Source organism: Crinia signifera, chromosome 5, assembly GCF_055691185.1.
Source record: "Crinia signifera chromosome 5, ASM5569118v1, whole genome shotgun sequence".
Taxonomy (NCBI): Eukaryota; Metazoa; Chordata; class Amphibia; order Anura; family Myobatrachidae; genus Crinia; species Crinia signifera.
This window is the reverse complement of record NC_139221.1, coordinates 3,589,813-3,610,253: the sequence shown is the minus strand read 5'-3', so window position 1 is coordinate 3,610,253 and position 20,441 is coordinate 3,589,813. Positions and strand designations below refer to the sequence as shown.

The following is a 20,441-nucleotide window of genomic DNA, read 5'->3' as shown; positions in this document are numbered from 1 at the left end:
ACCAGGCGCAGGAAGTTCTCGTCAGTCACAGACCAGGTCCCCAGGCACAGGAAGTTCTCGTCAGTCACAGACCAGGTCACCAGGCGCAGGTGGTTCTCGTCAGTCACAGACCAGGTCACCAGGCGCAGGTGGTTCTCGTCAGTCACAGACCAGGTCACCAGCCGCAGGTGGTTCTCGTCAGTCACAGACCAGGTCACCAGGAGCAGGTGGTTCTCGTCAGTCACAGACCAGGTCACCAGGTGCAGGTGGTTCTGGCCAGTCACAGACCAGGTCACCAGGCGCAGGTGGTTCTCAGTAGTTACCGAGCAGGTCACCAGGCGCAGGTGGTTCTCGGCAATCACAGATGAGGTGACCAGGTGCAGGTAGTTCTCGTCAGTCACAGAGCAGGTGACCAGGCGAAGGTGGTTCTAGTCAGTCACAGAGCAGGTCACCAGACACAGGTGGTTCTCGGCAGTCCGACAGCTGGTGACCAGGCGCAGGTGGTTCTCGGCAGTCATACAGCAGGTGACCGGGTGGTTCTCAGCAGTCACAGACCAGGTGTTGGGCTGCAGTTGTCGCCAGGACAGCCATACATGAGTAGAAGATCTGCACATTCTGTACTGCCGGCTCTGCGAGCATATGCAAGTGGCGACAGACCTCGGGCATCGCAGCATTGCACATCCACACCATACTGCAGAAAGAGAAGAGACAAATGTTAGAATGGGTTGTTCTTAGCTGTAGATCACCCTGACAGTCCAGAAGCTCACCCATATCAGCAGCTGTGTGCAGACGACATTGGCCATCCCTGCTGACAGATGAAGAGCTGACCGTCCATCTCCATCACCATATGTTTCGTTTACCTCCTCCTTGGTACCATGAGCAAGCAGCGTAACCACCATTTGTAAATCATCCTCCACAACAGCCCGTAACAGCTGCTGTCCGAGTGGCACATCAGATGCCGGAAGAGGGCACAGAAACAACTTCTGCTCATACTTCGCTCTGATCCAGCATTCCTTCTCTTCTCTGAGGACAATAAAAGGCAGGTGACAATAAACGTGAGACTGAATGGTACAGAATGAACATAATGAAATGGCAGCGGCACACAGTGCCGTGCCTGTTTCGCTGACTGCGCTATGTGCAAAATGACGTGGCGCACAGCAAAACGGGCGTGGCACAATGAGCAGGCAGCTAAATGGGTGTGGCGCACAATACAGGCAATAAAATGCATGTGACACACAGCCCAGCCAGCGAAACGGATGTGACACCGTAGTCAGCGAAAGGAGCGTAGCACACCGTGCAGCTTGTGAAATGGGCATGACACACAGTACAATCAGCGAAACAGGCGTGACACACAACACAGTCAGCGAAACGGACGTGGCACACAACACAGTCAGTGAAACGGGCGTGACACACAGTGTAGTCAGCGAAATGGGCGTGGCACACAGCACAGTGAGTGTTGAACAGGGTGCAGCCAGCAAAATGGGTGTGGCACAGGGTGCAGTCAGTCAGATGGGTACGATACAGAGTGCAGGTAAGAAGACAATTATTTACAATACAAGACAAGGACAAGTCATATACACACTGCTGTAGCAGACATGACAATAAAATAAGCACCAGGGTGGCAAAACTCAAAGGCTAGATGCAATTATAGGCAGTAGGGATCTCAGACAGTAATAGCCGGACGTCACATTGTGCTACAGGCACACCACTGGGGATCTGTTGGACTCCACCATATTACTGCAGACAGATTCCACTTACCGGGCACTATCTGGACCTGGCTTGTTATAACCCTCTATGGAGTGCTCCCAGACAACATTGACCAGGCAATTTCCAATCGCCATCATGACCATTGTGAGCTCCACTGGCCAGTCATCTAAATCCAGAGATCGGACACGAGACAAGTGTGTCCCCAGATTGCGGTGAATTCCAGAGCATTCTATACACATCAAGGCACCAAGGTTCAGACTCGCCCAATCTGGATCTACAAAACAGTAAGAAAGTTCAGGACCATTTATTCATTTAGGAGAAAGGAGGGAGGTGATGGTAGATGTGAGAGGAAGAAGGATGGAGGCGTGGGGAGATGTGAGAGGAGGAAGGTGGGAGGCGTGGGGAGATGTGAGAGGAGGAAGGTGGGAGGCGTGGGGAGATGTGAGAGCAGGAAGGTGTGAGGAGATGTGTGAGGAGGTAGACATAAGGAGGCATGGGGAAATGTGAGAGGAAGAAGGATGGAGGCGTGGGGAGATGTGAGAGGAGGAAGGTGGGAGGCGTGGGGAGATGTGAGAGGAGGAAGGTGGGAGGCGTGGGGAGATGTGAGAGGAGGAAGGTGGGAGGCGTGGGGAGATGTGAGAGGAAGAAGGATGGAGGCGTGGGGAGATGTGAGAGGAGGAAGGTGGGAGGCGTGGGGAGATGTGAGAGGAGGAAGGTGGGAGGCATGGGGAGATGTGAGAGCAGGAAGGTGTGGGGAGATGTGTGAGGAGGTAGACATAAGGAGGCATGGGGAAATGTGAGAGGAGGAAGGTGGGAGGTGTGGGGAGATGTGAGAGTAGGAAGGATGGAGGCATGGGAAAATGTGAGAGGAAGAAGGATGGAGGCATGGGGAGATGTGAGAGGAGGAAGGTGGGAGGCGTGGGAAGACGTGAGAAGAGTAAGGTGGGAGGCGTGGGGAGATGCAAGAGGAGGAAGGTGGGAGGCGTGGGGAGATGTGTGAGGAAGTAGACGTAGGGGGGGGGGGGCATGGGGAGATGTGAGAGGAGGAAGGAGGGAGGCATGGGAAGATGTGAGAGGAGGGAGGCATGGTGAGATATGAGTGGAGGGAGGCGTGGGGAGATGTGAGAGGAGGGAGGCGTTGGGAGATGTAAGAGGAAGAAGGATGGAGGCGTGGGGAGATGTAAGAGGAAGAAGGATGGAGGCGTGGGGAGATTTAAGAGGAGGAAGGAGGGAGGCATGGGGAGATGTGAGAGGAGGGAGGCGTGGGGAGATGTAAGAGGAGGAAGGAGGGAGGCATGGGGAGATGTTTTAAGTGAGGGATGAAGGCATGGGGAGATGTAAGAGGAAGAAGGATGGAGGCGTGGGGAGATTTAAGAGGAGGAAGGAGGGAGGCGTGGGGAGATGTGAGAGGAAGAAGGATGGAGACATGGGGAGATGTGAGAGGAGGGAGGCGTGGGGAGATGTAAGAGGAGGAAGGAGGGAGGCGTGGGGAGATGTTTTAAGTGAGGGATGGAGGCATGGGGAGATGCGAGAGGAGGTAGCCGTGGGGAACCATGAGGAGGAAGAAGAGAGGTGGGGAAGGGGACAGACGATTACTCACTAGGGGTGTCACAATCTGCACACATGCTGTTCCCTCTCACACTCCGGATAGACTGGATGGCGAGAGCGTCGCTCTGACTGCCGAGACGCGTCTGCAACGAGAGGACTCAGACGATGAGCATGCCATGGCAGGGAGAACATTATTGGATAAGGAATTTGGGTCACTTTACCTTATTCTTTGTACTTTCGCAGCCCTGTAGACTAGCCAAGATCTGGCTCTCGATGGCCTGAACCCAAAGTTCCCGATCCTCATACAGAGATGCCTCAAAGTGCCAGCTCTGACCAGTGAGGGACACAATGACAAAGCCAAAGGATTCCTCAGGTTCTACATTGGGTGGAAGAGAGTGTGAGTTATTCCACCTCATCTTCATCATCTATCTGATCCCTACTGTGTATACATCAGCCTATGTCTGACCTCAGTGTGACCCTGATCCCTACTGCGTGTACATCACCTACAGCCATCCTCTGTGTGACTGATCCCTACTGTGTATACATCACCTACAGCCATCCTCTGTGTGACCCTGATCCCTAATTTGTATAAATCAGCCTATGTCTGTCCTCCATGTGACTGATCCCTACTGTGTACACATCACCTACACATGTCCTCTGTGTGACCCCGATCCCTACTATGTATTCATCAGCCTACGTCTGTCCTCAGTGTGACCCTGATCCCTACTGTGTATACATAATCTAAGCCTGTCCTCAGTTTGACTCTGATCCCTACTGTGCATATATCACCTACACCTGTCCTCAGTGTGACTCTGATCCCTACTGTGTACACATCACCTACACCTGTCCTCAGTGTGACCCTGATCCCTACTGTGTATACATAATCTAAGCCTGTCCTCAGTGTGACTCTGATCCCTACTGTGCATATATCACCTACACCTGTCCTCAGTGTGACCCTGATCCCTACTGTGTATACATAATCTAAGCCTGTCCTCAGTGTGACTCTGATCCCTACTGTGCATATATCACCTACACCTGTCCTCAGTGTGACTCTGATCCCTACTGTGTGTACAGCACAGGGCACACATGGCAGAATGACCAATACCCTCTCCTGTAGTGGGGATGCCCTCTGGGCGTTGGGGGCCACTGCTCTTTTTTCGGCGGTGTTTTTTGCGGTTGGCATGAGGAGAAGGTGGAGGATCTAGTTTGGGGCTTGCGGTACCCACAATATTTGAAGCAGGATTAAGAGTATCACTGGGAGACAAACCTAACAGAATAGGAAACAACAGATGCAACACGTGAGTTAGTTACTAAAGAGTGGGAACAGACGTGCAAGAGAGGAGCGGGAGAGGATAAAACGGAGTGAGGTAGGAGGCCAGAAAGATAGAGAGGGAGAGGGGCCAGAAAGAGAGAGAGAGAGGAGGCCAGAAAGAAAGAGAGAGAGAGAGAGAGAGAGAGGGGCCAGAAAGAGAGAGAGAGGAGGCTAGAAAGGGAGAGGATAAAAGGGAGTGAGGTAGGAGGCCAGAAAGATAGATGGAGGGAGAGGAGGCCAGAAAGAAAGAAAGAGGAGGCCAGAAAGATAGAGAGAGAGAGAGGGGCCAGAAAGGGAGAGGATAAAAGGGAGAGGGGGAGAGGGGTAGGAGGCCAGAATGGGAGAGGGGTAGGGGGCCAGAAAGGGAGAGGGGTAGGAGGTAGAGAAAGAGATTAAGGGCCTTATTTTGGTTGCAGCGGCCAAACTTACGTACGTTCCGTATCAGCGTACGTTTACCGTACGCGGACATTGAGCGAAAGTCCACCCACAAAACATCCGCATACGGACGGCCACAAACAACAACAAAGGGGAGTGGCGTACACTTGAGCGTACGCCACCGTATACGGGCGGGACTCTTCCGTTTTCACACCGACATTCGCCCCCTTGTACGGACAGGTCTCGCCTGTTTTCAATGGAAAACTCAGCGTATGTCACCCATCGTGAGAGTTAGCGTACGTCCGTGCACGCTGGCATACCCTTCACATATACGAACCTGCTAATCTAGCCTTTCAACTATGATTAAGCCAATTAAATGATTTATTCTAATTGTTATTCAATTATTGTTTTATGTATTTTTATTAAAATGAAAAAAAAATTGTTTGTATTCGAGTGAAAACGTTGACACATGTCGACTTGTGTAGATTGAGTGTGCTGCTGTTTAAAGTATATGAAAACACTTACTGAATGGGTGTAGATGTTATAAAATAACTACCTGGACATATATAAGCAGGTCTTAGAATGAATCTTACCTACAATGAAACCAACCTTTACATGTAGAGAAGTGTAGAAAGATAAGCTTCCAATGTGTTTGAGTGCTGTGTGTGGCTTGCAGGTAGTGAAATAATGGTTTGGACTTAATAGACTGCAGCATTGGTTATTACATTCAGGTGTATGTGTGTGACTAGTAATCAGCGTAAATTAGCAAACCCAGGCGCACGCTGGCATGCGGTATCTGTAGGGGTGGTCTGAGGTGGCGGTTGGCGGCCGCCTGTTTTGTGTCCGAAATGCACGGTGCTTCCGCCGATCGAGCGGTAGTAGCACCGTACATTTTTGGTGCACACCCCCGTGTACGCCCATGTTTACGCCCAGTTTTCCTCATTATTTCGGCCGCTCCCCTCAACACGCCCCTATGCCGCCCACAATGACCGTACTCTTGCGGACAGGTTTTTTTGCACAGAAACAACCGTCCGTGAGCGTTGTGGAGTCGTCGCGCCTACGCATTGCGGAAGGTACACATGCGCAGATCAATAAAACCCCCGGAACGTACGCTTACGGCTCAGCCGCCGAACCAGAATAAACCCCTAAGAGAGGTAAACAGGGAGGTAATAGATAGTGGAAAGGAGAAAAGGTGCCCATACACGTACCAATTACCCAGTACTTTTTGTGCTAAAATAGCATTGCATGGCATGCACAACGATGCTATATTAGCACACAAAGTACCGGGTAATTGGTACGTGTATGGGCACCTAAAGAGAGAGTAGAGCTAGAGGGGGTAGAGAGGAAAGGGAAGGGGGTAGAGTGGAGATTAGAGAGGGAATGCGAGGAAAGAGGATTGGGAAAGATAGAGTGGAAAAAAAAGATGGAGGAGAAAGATAGTGTGGCAGAGAAAGCTCGAGAGTGGCAGAGAAAGCTAGAGAGTGGCAGAGAAAGCTAGAGAGTGGCAGAGAAAGCTAGAGAGTGGCAGAGAAAGCTAGAGAGTGGCAGAGAAAGCTAGAGAGTGGCAGAGAAAGCTAGAGAGTGGCAGAGAAAGCTAGAGAGTGGCAGAGAAAGCTAGAGAGTGGCAGAGAAAGCTAGAGAGTGGCAGAGAAAGCTAGAGAGTGGCAGAGAAAGCTTGAGAGTGGCAGAGAAAGCTAGAGAGTGGCAGAGAAAGCTAGAGTGGCAGAGAAAGCTTGAGAGTGGCAGAGAAAGCTAGAGAGTGGCAGAGAAAGCTAGAGAGTGGCAGAGAAAGCTAGAGAGTGGCAGAGAAAGCTAGAGAGTGGCAGAGAAAGCTAGAGAGTGGCAGAGAAAGATAGAGAGTGGCAGAGAAAGATAGAGAGTGGCAGAGAAAGCTAGAGAGTGGCAGAGAAAGATAGAGTGGCAGAGAAAGATAGAGTGGCAGAGAAAGCTAGAGAGTGGCAGAGAAAGCTAGAGAGTGGCAGAGAAAGCTAGAGTGGCAGAGAAAGCTAGAGTGGCAGAGAAAGCTAGAGTGGCAGAGAAAGCTAGAGTGGCAGAGAAAGCTAGAGAGTGGCAGAGAAAGATAGAGTGGCAGAGAAAGCTAGAGAGTGGCAGAGAAAGCTAGAGAGTGGCAGAGAAAGCTAGAGAGTGGCAGAGAAAGCTAGAGAGTGGCAGAGAAAGCTAGAGAGTGGCAGAGAAAGCTAGAGTGGCAGAGAAAGATAGAGAGTGGCAGAGAAAGCTAGAGAGTGGCAGAGAAAGCTAGAGAGTGGCAGAGAAAGCTAGAGAGTGGCAGAGAAAGATAGAGAGTGGCAGAGAAAGATAGAGAGTGGCAGAGAAAGATAGAGAGTGGCAGAGAAAGCTAGAGAGTGGCAGAGAAAGCTAGAGAGTGGCAAAGAAAGCTAGAGAGTGGCAGAGAAAGAAAGAGTGGCAGAGAAAGAAAGAGTGGCAGAGAAAGCTAGAGAGTGGCAGAGAAAGCTAGAGAGTGGCAGAGAAAGATAGAGTGGCAGAGAAAGATAGAGTGGCAGAGAAAGATAGAGTGGCAGAGAAAGCTTGAGAGTGGCAGAGAAAGCTAGAGAGTGGCAGAGAAAGCTAGAGAGTGGCAGAGAAAGCTAGAGAGTGGCAGAGAAAGATAGAGAGTGGCAGAGAAAGATAGAGAGTGGCAGAGAAAGATAGAGAGTGGCAGAGAAAGATAGAGAGTGGCAGAGAAAGATAGAGTGGCAGAGAAAGCTAGAGAGTGGCAGAGAAAGCTAGAGAGTGGCAGAGAAAGCTAGAGAGTGGCAGAGAAAGCTAGAGTGGCAGAGAAAGCTAGAGTGGCAGAGAAAGATAGAGAGTGGCAGAGAAAGATAGAGTGGCAGAGAAAGCTAGAGAGTGGCAGAGAAAGCGAGAGTGGCAGAGAAAGCTAGAGAGTGGCAGAGAAAGCTAGAGAGTGGCAGAGAAAGCTAGAGAGTGGCAGAGAAAGCTAGAGAGTGGCAGAGAAAGCTAGAGAGTGGCAGAGAAAGATAGAGTGGCAGAGAAAGCTTGAGAGTGGCAGAGAAAGATAGAGTGGCAGAGAAAGCTAGAGAGTGGCAGAGAAAGATAGAGAGTGGCAGAGAAAGATAGAGAGTGGCAGAGAAAGCTAGAGAGTGGCAGAGAAAGCTAGAGAGTGGCAGAGAAAGATAGAGAGTGGCAGAGAAAGATAGAGAGTGGCAGAGAAAGATAGAGAGTGGCAGAGAAAGCTAGAGAGTGGCAGAGAAAGATAGAGAGTGGCAGAGAAAGATAGAGAGTGGCAGAGAAAGCTAGAGAGTGGCAGAGAAAGATAGAGAGTGGCAGAGAAAGAGAGAGTGGCAGAGAAAGCTAGAGAGTGGCAGAGAAAGAAAGGTGGTAGAAAAGAGAGAGGAAGAATGGACAGACAGATAACGCGGGAGGGCACAGACAGATAGGAGGGCAGGCAGTGGGACCGAAAAGAGGGAGGACAAAGAGAGAGAGAAAAGGAGGGGAGGACAGAACAGGGAATATGAGGTGTGAGAGACTGTAAGTGGTATATACCTGTGCTATATACTCAGTCCCTGCCAACCATACCCAGATGGCATCTCACCTGTCTCCCCCCACTGTTCCCCACTGCAGACGGAGAAGGACCTTTGTGTTAACCCGCCACCGTCACCCTTCCCGCTGAAAGCTGATAGGCTCAGGCCGCTGACCGAGCGCTCAGAGGACAGAGAGCTGTTGGAATGTGCGCCACCTAGAGGATTGGGAAAAAGAGTCATTGTGACATGTGCATTATTCTGAGTGGATCGGAATGGGATGAATGAGAGAACTTGCTGCCTCCCTGGAGTTGGTGGGACACACACATGGGGCAATGTACCTGACTAGATCGCTTAGAACTAAGCACAGATCGCTCCATGTGTATGCCCCCTAGTGATTGGCAATACACTGTCCCGCGCGCCACCATAACCCTCAGAGATAGCCATGCTTGCACTGTCTATTCTACTCAGATCGCAGCACACATTGCGGGTGCATCATACTGTGTGCAGCGGTGTGTGCTGAGCTCGCTCAGCAGGGGACTCCAGTCGCTCTGTGTGTGGTGTGCTCTAGTGTGATCCCGGTCACAATAACTGTGGGAGGTGTATAGAGGAGGAGATGCATGGAGGAAAAGGAGGAGATGCATGAAGGTGGAGGAGTTGCATGTAGTAGTAGATGCAAGGAATAGGGAGGAGGAGATGCAGGTAGTAGGAGATGCGAGGATTAGGATGCGATGCATGTAGTGGGAGATGCATGTATTAGGAGAGGCGATGACTAGAAGACGATGCGAGGAGTAGGAGATGCATGTAGTAGGAGAAACGTAGAGGAGGAGATGCGAGAAGTAGGAGAAACGTAGAGGAGGAGATGCGAGGAGTAGGAGATGCATGCATTAGGAGATGGGATCAGTAGGAGGCGATGCATGTAGTAATAAATGTGAGGAGTAGATGCATGTATTAGGAGATGCATGTATTAAGAGTTGCGAGGAGTAGGAGGTGATGCATGTAGGAGGAGATGCGAAGAGTAGGAGGCGATGCATGTAGTAGGATATTCGAGTAGATGCATGTATTAGGAGATGCATGTAGTAGGGAGGAGGGGATGCATGTATAAGGAGATGCGAGGAGTAGGAGATGCATGTAGTAGATGCAAGGAGTAAGAGATGCATGTTATCAGAAAATGCGAGGAGTAGGAGGTGATGCATGTAGAAGGAGGCGATGCATGTAGTAGGAAATGCATGTATTAGGAGAAGCAAGGAGTAGGAGATACATGTAGTAGGAGATGTGAAGAGTAGGAGGAGGGAAGCGAAGCATGTAGTAAGAGATGCAAGGAGTAGAAGATGTGAAGAGTAGGAGGATGGGAAGCATGTAGTAAAAGATATCAAGGAGTAGGAGATGCATGTTTTAGGAGATGCGATGAGTAGGAGGCGATGCATGCAGTAGGAGATGCAAAGAATAGGAGGCAAAATGCATGTAGTCGAAGATGCATGGAGAAGGAGACGCAAGGATTAGGAGATGCATGTAGTAAGAAATGCATGGTGTAGAAGGAGGAGATGCATGTAGTAGGAGGAGGAGATGCCTGTAGTAGGAGATGTGAGGATTAGGAGGAGATGCATGTATTAGGAGGAAGAGATGCATGTAGTAGGAGATTTGAGGATTAGGAGGAGATGAATGTAGTAGGGGGAGGAGATGCATGTAGTAGGAGATGCGAGGAGTAGGAGATGCAAGGAGTAGGAGGAGGAGATGCCTGTAGTAGGAGATGTGAGGATTAGGAGGAGATGAATGTAGTAGGGGGAGGAGATGCATGTAGTAGGAGATGCGAGGAATAGGAGATGCATGTATTAGGAGAAGCAAGGAGTAGGAGGAGGAGATGCATGTAGTAGGAGGAGGAGATGCATGTAGTAGGAGATGCGAGGAATAGGAGATGCATGTATTAGGAGATGCAAATAGTAGGAGGAGGAGATGCATGTAGTAGGAGATGTGAGCGAGGAGTAGGAGGGGGAGATGCATGTAGAAGGAGGAGGAGATGCATGTATTAGGAGATGTGTGGAGTAGAAGTATATACAAGGAGTAGAAGAAGAATATACAAAGAGTAGGAGATGCATGGAGTAGGTGGAGGAGATGTGAGGAGTAGGAGAAGCATGTATTAGGAGATGCGCAAAGTAGAATAAGAATATACAAGGAGTAGAAGATGCATGGAGTAGGTGGAGGAGATGCGAGGAGGGGTGTGATATAGGGTTCCGACAGTCGGGATCCTGACTGGCCGCACCCAGACAGCATGGTGAGCGCAACAAAGCCCCTTGCGGGTACGGTGGCGAGCATAGTAGGTGGGGAGGAGATGCATGTAGTAGGAGGAGATGCGAGGAGTAGGAGATGCATGTAACAGTAGTAGTAGGAGATGCATGTATTAGGAGATGCGTGGAATAGAAGAAGAATATACAATGAGTAGAAGATGCATAGAGTAGGAGATGGAGATGCATGTAGTAGGAGGAGATGCATGTATTAGGAGATGCGTGGAATAAAAGAAGAATATACAAGGAGAAGATGATGCATGGAGTAGAAGTTACATGTAGTAAAAGATGCGAGGAGTAGGAGATGCATGGAGTAGTTGTGAGGAGTAGAAGGGGGAGATGCATGTAGTAGAAGTTACATGTAGTAGGAGATGTGAGGATTAGGAGGAGATGCATGTATTAGGAGGAAGAGATGCATGTAGTAGGAGATGTGAGGATTAGGAGGAGATGAATGTAGTAGGGGGAGGAGATGCATGTAGTAGGAGATGCGAGGAATAGGAGATGCATGTATTAGGAGATGCAAGTAGTAGGAGGAGGAGATGCATGTAGTAGGAGATGTGAGCGAGGAGTAGGAGGGGGAGATGCATGTAGAAGGAGGAGGAGATGCATGTATTAGGAGATGTGTGGAGTAGAAGTATATACAAGGAGTAGAAGAAGAATATACAAAGAGTAGGAGATGCATGGAGTAGGTGGAGGAGATGTGAGGAGTAGGAGAAGCATGTATTAGGAGATGCGCAAAGTAGAATAAGAATATACAAGGAGTAGAAGATGCATGGAGTAGGTGGAGGAGATGCGAGGGGTGTGATATAGGGTTCCGACAGTCGGGATCCTGACTGGCCGCACCCAGACAGCATGGTGAGCGCAACAAAGCCCCTTGCGGGTACGGTGGCGAGCATAGTAGGTGGCGAGGAGATGCATGTAGTAGGAGGAGATGCGAGGAGTAGGAGATGCATGTACAGTAGTAGGAGGAGATGCATGTATTAGGAGATGCGTGGAATAGAAGAAGAATATACAAGGAGAAGATGATGCATGGAGTAGAAGTTACATGTAGTAAAAGATGCGAGGAGTAGGAGATGAATGGAGTAGAAGTTACATGTAGTAGTTGTGAGGAGTAGGAGGGGGAGATGCATGTAGTAGAAGTTACATGTAGTAGGAGATGCATGTAGGAGGAGGAGGAGATGTGAGGAGTAGGAGGGGAGATGCATGTAGTAGGAGATGCATGTAGTAGGAGATGCATGTAGGAGATGCATAGAGTAGGTGGAGGAGATGCATAGAGGAGGAGATGCATGTAGTAGGAGATGCGAGGAGTAGGAGATGCATGTAGTAGGTGGAGGAGATGCATAGAGCAGGAGATGCATGGAGTAGGTGGAGGAGATGCATGGACTACAAGTTACATGTAGTAGATGTGAGGAATAGGAGATAAATGTAGGAGGAGGAGGAGATGCATGTAGTAGGATATGTGAGGATTAGGAGGAGATGCATGTAGTAGGAGGAGGAGATGCATGTAGTAGGAGATGCGAGGAATAGGAGATGCATGTATTAGGAGAAGCAAGGAGTAGGAGGAGGAGATGCATGTATTAGGAGATGCATGTAGTAGGAGATGGAGATGCATGTAGTAGGAGGAGATGCATGTATTAGGAGATGCGTGGAATAGAAGAAGAATATACAAGGAGAAGATGATGCATGGAGTAGAAGTTACATGTAGTAAAATATGCGAGGAGTAGGAGATGCATGGAGTAGTTGTGAGGAGTAGGAGGGGGAGATGCATGTAGTAGAAGTTACATGTAGTAGGAGATGCATGTAGGAGGAGGAGGAGATGCATGTAGTAGGAGATGCGAGGAGTAGGAGGGGAGATGCATGTAGTAGGAGATGGATGTAGGAGATGCATAGAGTAGGTGGAGGAGATGCATAGAGGAGGAGATGCATGTAGTAGGAGATGCGAGGAGTAGGAGGGGAGATGCATGTAGTAGGAGATGCATAGAGTAGGTGGAGGAGATGCATAGAGGAGGAGATGCATGTAGTAGGAGATGCGAGGAGTAGGAGGGGGAGATGCATGTAGTAGGTGGAGGAGATGCATAGAGCAGGAGATGCATGGAGTAGGTGGAGGAGATGCATGGACTACAAGTTACATGTAGTAGATGTGAGGAATAGGAGATAAATGTAGGAGGAGGAGGAGATGCATGTAGTAGGAGATGTGAGGAGTAGGAGGAGGAGATGCATGTAGTAGGATATGTGAGGATTAGGAGGAGATGCATGTAGTAGGAGGAGGAGATGCATGTAGTAGGAGATGCGAGGAATAGGAGATGCATGTATTAGGAGAAGCAAGGAGTAGGAGGAGGAGATGCATGTATTAGGAGATGCATGTAGTAGGAGATGAAGATGCATGTAGTAGTAGGAGATGCATGTATTAGGAGATGCGTGGAATAGAAGAAGAATATACAAGGAGAAGATGATGCATGGAGTAGAAGTTACATGTAGTAAAATATGCGAGGAGTTGGAGATGCATGAAGTAGTTGTGAGGAGTAGGAGGGGGAGATGCATGTAGTAGAAGTTACATGTAGTAGGAGATGCATGTAGGAGAAGGAGGAGATGCATGTAGTAGGAGATGCGAGGAGTAGGAGGGGAGATGCATGTAGTAGGAGATGCATGTAGTAGGAGATGCATGTAGGAGATGCATAGAGTAGGTGGAGGAGATGCATAGAGGAGGAGATGCATGTAGTAGGAGATGCGAGGAGTAGGAGGGGGAGATGCATGTAGTAGGTGGAGGAGATGCATAGAGCAGGAGATGCATGGAGTAGGTGGAGGAGATGCATGGACTACAAGTTACATGTAGTAGATGTGAGGAATAGGAGATAAATGTAGGAGGAGGAGGAGATGCATGTAGTAGGAGATGCGAGGAGTAGGATATGTGAGGATTAGGAGGAGATGCATGTAGTAGGAGGAGGAGATGCATGTAGTAGGAGATGCGAGGAATAGGAGAAGCAAGGAGTAGAAGGAGGAGATGCATGTATTAGGAGATGCATGTAGTAGGAGGAGGTGATGATGCATGTAGTAGGAGATGCATGTATTAGGAGATGCATGTATTAGGAGGAGGAGATGCATGTAGTAGGAGATGTGAGCTAGGAGTAGGAGGGGGAGATGCATGTATTAGGAGATTTGTGGAGTAGAAGTATATACAAGGAGTAGAAGAAGAATATACAAAGAGTAGGAGATGTAAGGAGTAGGTGGAAGCATGTATTAGGAGATGCGCAAAGTAGAATAAGAATATACAAGGAGTAGAAGATGCATGGAGTAGGTGGAGGAGATGCGAGGAGGGGTGTGATATAGGGTTCCGACAGTCGGGATCCCGACTGGCCGCACCCAGACAGCATGGTGAGTGCAACAAAGCCCCTTGCGGGTACGGTGGCGAGCATAGTAGGTGGTGAGGAGATGCATGTAGTAGGAGGAGATGCGAGGAGTAGGAGATGCATGTAACAGTAGTAGGAGGAGATGCATGTATTAGGAGATGCGTGGAATAGAAGAAGAATATACAATGAGTAGAAGATGTATGGAGTAGGAGATGGAGATGCATGTAGTAGGAGGAGATGCATGTATTAGGAGATGCGTGGACTAGAAGAAGAATATACAAGGAGAAGATGATGCATGGATTAGAAGTTACATGTAGTAAAAGATGCGAGGAGTAGGAGATGCATGGAGTAGTTGTGAGGAGTAGGAGGGGGAGATGCATGTAGTAGAAGTTGCATGTAGTAGGAGATGCATGTAGGAGGAGGAGGAGATGCATGTAGTAGGAGATGCGAGGAGTAGGAGGGGAGATGCATGTAGTAGGAGATACATGTAGGAGATGCATAGAGTAGGTGGAGGAGATGCATAGAGGAGGAGATGCATAGAGGAGGAGATGCGAGGAGTAGGAGGGGGAGATGCATGTAGTAGGTGGAGGAGATCCAGAGAGCAGGAGATGCATGGACTACAAGTTACATGTATTAGATGTGAGGAATAGGAGATAAATGTAGTAGGAGGAGGAGATGCATGTAGTAGGAGATGCGAGGAGTAGGAGATACATGTAGTAGGAGATGTGAGGATTAGGAGGAGATGCATGTAGTAGGAGGAGGAGATGCATGTATTAGGAGAAGCAAGAAGTAGGAGGAGGAGATGCATGCATTAGGAGATGCATGTAGTAGGAGGAGGAGATGCATGTAGTAGGAGATGCGAGGAATAGGAGATGCATGTATTAGGAGATGCAAGGAGGAGGAGATGCATGTAGTAGGAGATGTGAGCGAGGAGTAGGAGGGGGAGATGCATGTAGAAGGAGGAGGAGATGCATGTATTAGGAGATGTGTGGAGTAGAAGTATATACAAGGAGTAGAAGAAGAATATACAAAGAGTAGGAGATGCATGGAGTAGGTGGAGGAGATGTGAGGAGTAGGAGAAGCATGTATTAAGAGATGCGCAAAGTAGAATAAGAATATACAAGGAGTAGAAGATGTTTGGAGTAGGTGGAGGAGAGGTGTAATATAGGGTTCCGACAGTCGGGATCCCGACTGTCATTATCCCGACTGGCCGGATCCAGACAGCATGGTGAGCGCAACAAAGCCCCTTTCGGGTATGGTGGCACGCATAGTAGGTTGCGAGGAGATGCATGTAGTAGGAGGAGATGCGAGGAGTAGGAGATGCATGTACAGTAGTAGGAGGAGATGCATGTATTAGGAGATGTGTGGAATAGAAGAAGAATATACAATGAGTAGAAGATGCATAGAGTAGGAGATGGAGATGCATGTAGTAGGAGGAGATGCATGTATTAGGAGATGCGTGGAATAGAAGAAGAATATACAAGGAGAAGATGATGCATGGAGTAGAAGTTACATGTAGTAAAAGATGCGAGAAGTAGGAGATGAATGGAGTAGAAGTTACATGTAGTAGTTGTGAGGAGTAGGAGGGGGAGATGCATGTAGTAGAAGAAACATGTAGTAGGAGATGCATGTAGGAGGAGATGCGAGGAGTAAGAGGGGAGATGCATGTAGTAGGAGATGCATGTAGGAGATGCATAGAGTAGGTGGAAGAGATGCATAGAGGAGGAGATGCATGTAGTAGGAAATGCGAGGAGTAGGAGGGGGAGATGCATAGAGCAGGAGATGCATGGAGTAGGTGGAGGAGATGCATGGACTACAAGTTACATGTAGTAGATGTGAGTAGGAGATGAATGTAGTAGTAGGAGGAGATGCATGTACTAGGAGATGCAAGGAGTAGGAGGGGGAGATGCATGTAGTAGTAAGAGGAGATGCATGTAGGAGGAGATGCATAGGAGGAGGAAATGCATGTATTAGGAGATGCGAGGAGTAGAAGGGGGAGATGCTGTAGTAGAAGATGCATGTAGGAGATGCGTGGAGTAGGTGGAGAAGATGCATGTAGTAGGAGGAGATGCGAGGAGTAGGAGAGGAAGATGCATGTATTAGGAGATGCGTGGAGTAAAAGCAGAATATACAAGGAGTAGGAGATGCATGTAGTAGTAGGAGGAAATGCATGTATTAGGAGATGCATGTAGATGCATGGAGTAGGTGGAGGAGATGCATATAGGAAGAGATGTATGTAGTAGGAGGAGATGCATGTAGGAGATGCATGTAGGGGATGCATGCAGTAGGTGAAGGAGATGCATAGAGAAGGAGATGCATGTAGTAGGAGATGCGAGGAGTAGGAGGGGGAGATGCATGTATTAGGAGATGCGTGGAGTATTAGAAGAATATACAAGGAGTAGGAGATGCGTGGAGTAGAAGATGCATGGAGTAGGTTAAGAAGATGCATGTAGTATGAGATGCGAGGAGTAGAAGATGCATGGAGTAGGTGGAGGAGAAGATGCATGGAGTAGGTGGAGGAGAAGATGCATGGAGTAGGTGGAGGAGAAGATGCATGGAGTAGAAGTTACATGGAGTAGGAGTTGTAATTGTACAACTGTAAAGTAATGTAGTATTAATAGAAGGCAGTATGGGAAGAGGTTATATAAATGAAACAAGGCAACCAATATTAGGTAATAGGAGGAGCCATGGGCAGCAACAGGCAGAGATCTGAGCAGCGTCAGGAGTCATCACAGGTGGCGGCAAACCGAGTCATGGGCACAGACAGGTAGAGTCACGGATGTAATAGGACGTGCTGTGCCAAGCGAAATACTGTAGGAGAATTTACATAAATTTGTAGAAGTGGAAAATGGCAAAATCTATGGATCAGCGGGAGAAATGATATAGCGGTTACTGGACATATAGGATTGTAAAAGAATGCCAGGAGCTGATTGGTTGTAATGGTTAGTATTACTGCCTCACAGCGCTGAGGTCATGGGTTCTATCCCCACCATGTGTTATATATACGGGGCAGTACGGATGGTGTAATGGTTAGCATTACTGCCTCACAGCGCTGAGGTCATGGGTTCTATCCCCACCATGTGTTATATATACGGGGCAGTACGGATGGTGTAATGGTTAGTATTACTGCCTCACAGCACTGAGGTCATGGGTTCTATTCCCACCATGTGTTATATATATGGGGCAGTACGGATGGTGTAATGGTTACATTACTGCCTCACAGCACTGAGGTCATGGGTTCTATTCCCACCATGTGTTATATATACGGGGCAGTACTGATGGTGTAATGGTTACATTACTGCCTCACAGCACTGAGATCATGGGTTCTATCCCCATCATGTGTTATATATACGGGGCAGTACGGATGGTGTAGTGGTTAGCATTACTGCCTCACAGCGCTGAGGTCATGGGTTCTATCCCCACCTTGTGTTATATATACGGGGCAGTACGGATGGTGTAATGGTTAGCATTACTGCCTCACATCGCTGAGGTCATGGGTTCCATTCCCACCATGTGTTATATATACAGGGCAGTACGGATGGTGTAATGGTTAGCATTACTGCCTCACAGCGCTGAGGTCATGGGTTCTATTCCCACCATGTGTTATATATACGGGGCAGTACAGATGGTGTAATGGTTAGCATTACTGCCTCACAGCACTGAGGTCATGGGTTCTATCCCCACCATGTGTTATATATACGGGGCAGTACGGATGGTGTAATGGTTACATTACTGCCTCACAGCGCTGAGGTCATGGGTTCTATCCCCACCATGTGTTATATATACAGGGCAGTACGGATGGTGTAATGGTTACATTACTGCCTCACAGCGCTGAGGTCATGGGTTCTATCCCCACCATGTGTTATATATATGGGGCAGTACGGATGGTGTAATGGTTACATTACTGCCTGACAGCACTGAGGTCATGGGTTCTATCCCCACCATGTGTTATATATACAGGGCAGTACGGACAGTGTAATGGTTAGCATTACTGCCTCACAGCACTGAGGTCATGGGTTCCATTCCCACCATGTGTTATATATACGGGGCAGTACGGGTGGTGTAATGATTAGCATTACTGCCTCACAGCACTGAGGTCACGGGTTCTATCCCCACCATGTGTTATATATACGGGGCAGTATGGACGGTGTAGTGGTTACATTACTGCCTCACAGCACTGAGGTCATGGGTTCTATCCCCACCATGTGTTATATATACGGGGCAGTACGGGTGGTGTAATGATTAGCATTACTGCCTCACAGCACTGAGGTCACGGGTTCTATCCCCACCATGTGTTATATATACGGGGCAGTACGGATGGTGTAATGGTTAGCATTACTGCCTCACAGCGCTGAGGTCATGGGTTCTATTCCCACCATGTGTTTTATATATATATATATATATATATATATATATATACGGGGCAGTACGGGTGGTGTAATGATTAGCATTACTGCCTCACAGCACTGAGGTCACGGGTTCTATCCCCACCATGGCCCTAACAGTGCAGAGTTTGTATATTCTCCCCGTACTTGCATGGGTTTCCTCCCACATCCAAAAAATTAACCCTAGAATGTCTGTGTGCGTGTACATGTGGTAGAGAATACAGATTGTAAGCTCCACTGGGGCAGGGACTGATGTGACTCTCTGTGAAGCGCTGCGGAATCTGTGTGCGCTATATAAGAAACTGCTAATAAGAAAAATAAATGCTAAAACATTGGCAAAGCATGTTGGGACGTGTAGTTTCACAACAGCTGGAGGGCCAACAGTTTGGACATGACTGCCATAGGGGAAAGTGGACACTAATTGTGATGCCACTAAATTGGAATCACCACTCTGTAAAGAGAGCCTCCATTCCAGCATTGTTTTCTGTGAGCTCCCAGTGTATCCTGACTCTGGATCTACGCTCCCTGTGCTCTGACCTGTCTGACTCTATCCCGGTACAACACTGACCACCTGGTCCTGACCGCTGCCTTCATAAACGCCTGTGCGGAGGCCACGGATATGTTAGGAGTCCATGTCTCTGATCTGGATCTACGTCATCTCCAAGTGCTCGGCCCTCTGCGAGTTGGTCGGTTTCTCCTGGCACGCCATTCCCTAGTACACCCCTCAGCGCGGTGGATCCATGGGAACTAACTGGCCAACCCATGGACCAAGATCCTCCGCCCGATGGAATCTTTCTCCACCAAAGCCAGGTCCAGCAGTGGTACAGCCAGTTGGGGAAGCACACCATCTCTCTGGGGAACGTGTCTCAGGAGCCCAGTGCTCCTGCCGATGTCTGGCATCGTGTATGGTGACCTGAGGCTTCGGTGCGACTGCTCGGCCAAGAGTGTGAGTGCGGTCACCGGGAACAGACTACACTCTCCATACTCTAGTGTGAGTACCACATCCCAGCATGTGCAGGCGCACGGGCATCTACATGGCAGGCATGTGACCTAGCCTACTGCCAATGCCCTGCGCCTAATAAGTACAGTAATGAGAAGAGGTGCGCAGTCCTGGGCATGCCGTGTATGCAGGAAGCCCCCTGTGGTCTGGTCCTCCAGCCCCTCTGGAGACAGATCACAGCCGGAGAGGCAAACTAGGGTGATCCACAACACCTAGTGCAAGGGGTTAAAAAGGGCAACTGAGCATCACACAGGGATACAAAAAGGTTATATGGCTCTCTCCCAAAGACGGGGGGTTAACTGTCAGGTAATAGGGCCTCATTATACTCTACATGGTACAATCAGCGCCTGTGTAATTGTCGAATTTGATGCTAATGATTAATGAATTAAACATGTGCCATCAATTAGTCCTGGGAGAATAATTCTGCATAAAGCTGCAGGTAATGTAATTACAGGAACAGCATAACGAGCTGCTAGCATCCTATATCAGAGAGTGGGGGAGGGACCCCGAGATCCTGCTCCGTGGTCACATAGATACACTTCTATCTATCATCCGGCATCAGAGAGTGGGGGGCGGGGAAGGGACCCTGAGATCCTGCTCGGTGGTCACATAGATACACTTCTATCTATCATCCGGCATCAGAGAGTGGGGGGCGGGGAAAGGACCCCGAGATCCTGCTCCGTGGTCACATAGATACACTTCTATCTATCATCCGGCATCAGAGAGTAGGGGGCAGGGAAAGGACCCCGAGATCCTGCTCCGTGGTCACATAGATACACTTCTATCTATCATCCTATATCAGAGAGTGGGGGGCAGGGAAAGGACCCCAAGATCCTGCTCCGTGGTCACATAGATACACTTCTATCTATCATCCGGCATCAGAGAGTGGGGGGCGGGGAAAGGACCCCGAGATCCTGCTCCATGGTCACAGATACACTTCTATCTATCATCCGGCATCAGAGAGTGGGGGGCGGGGAAGGGACCCTGAGATCCTGCTCGGTGGTCACAT

The 20,441-nt window shown here is 49.0% G+C and overlaps 1 protein-coding gene across 1 annotated transcript in view; it reads right to left on the bottom strand.

The window, feature by feature from the left end:
- Positions 1-404: 404 nt before the first annotated feature.
- Positions 405-20,441, bottom strand: part of AGAP3 (ArfGAP with GTPase domain, ankyrin repeat and PH domain 3) — a 158,805-nt gene continuing 138,768 nt past the window's right edge. The window contains 7 exon segments of the mRNA XM_083186519.1: positions 405-670; positions 747-1,002; positions 1,738-1,960; positions 3,287-3,377; positions 3,456-3,610; positions 4,340-4,501; positions 8,493-8,636. Coding sequence (XP_083042645.1) covers positions 527-670; positions 747-1,002; positions 1,738-1,960; positions 3,287-3,377; positions 3,456-3,610; positions 4,340-4,501; positions 8,493-8,636 — 1,175 coding nt within the window. The 3' untranslated portion in view covers positions 405-526.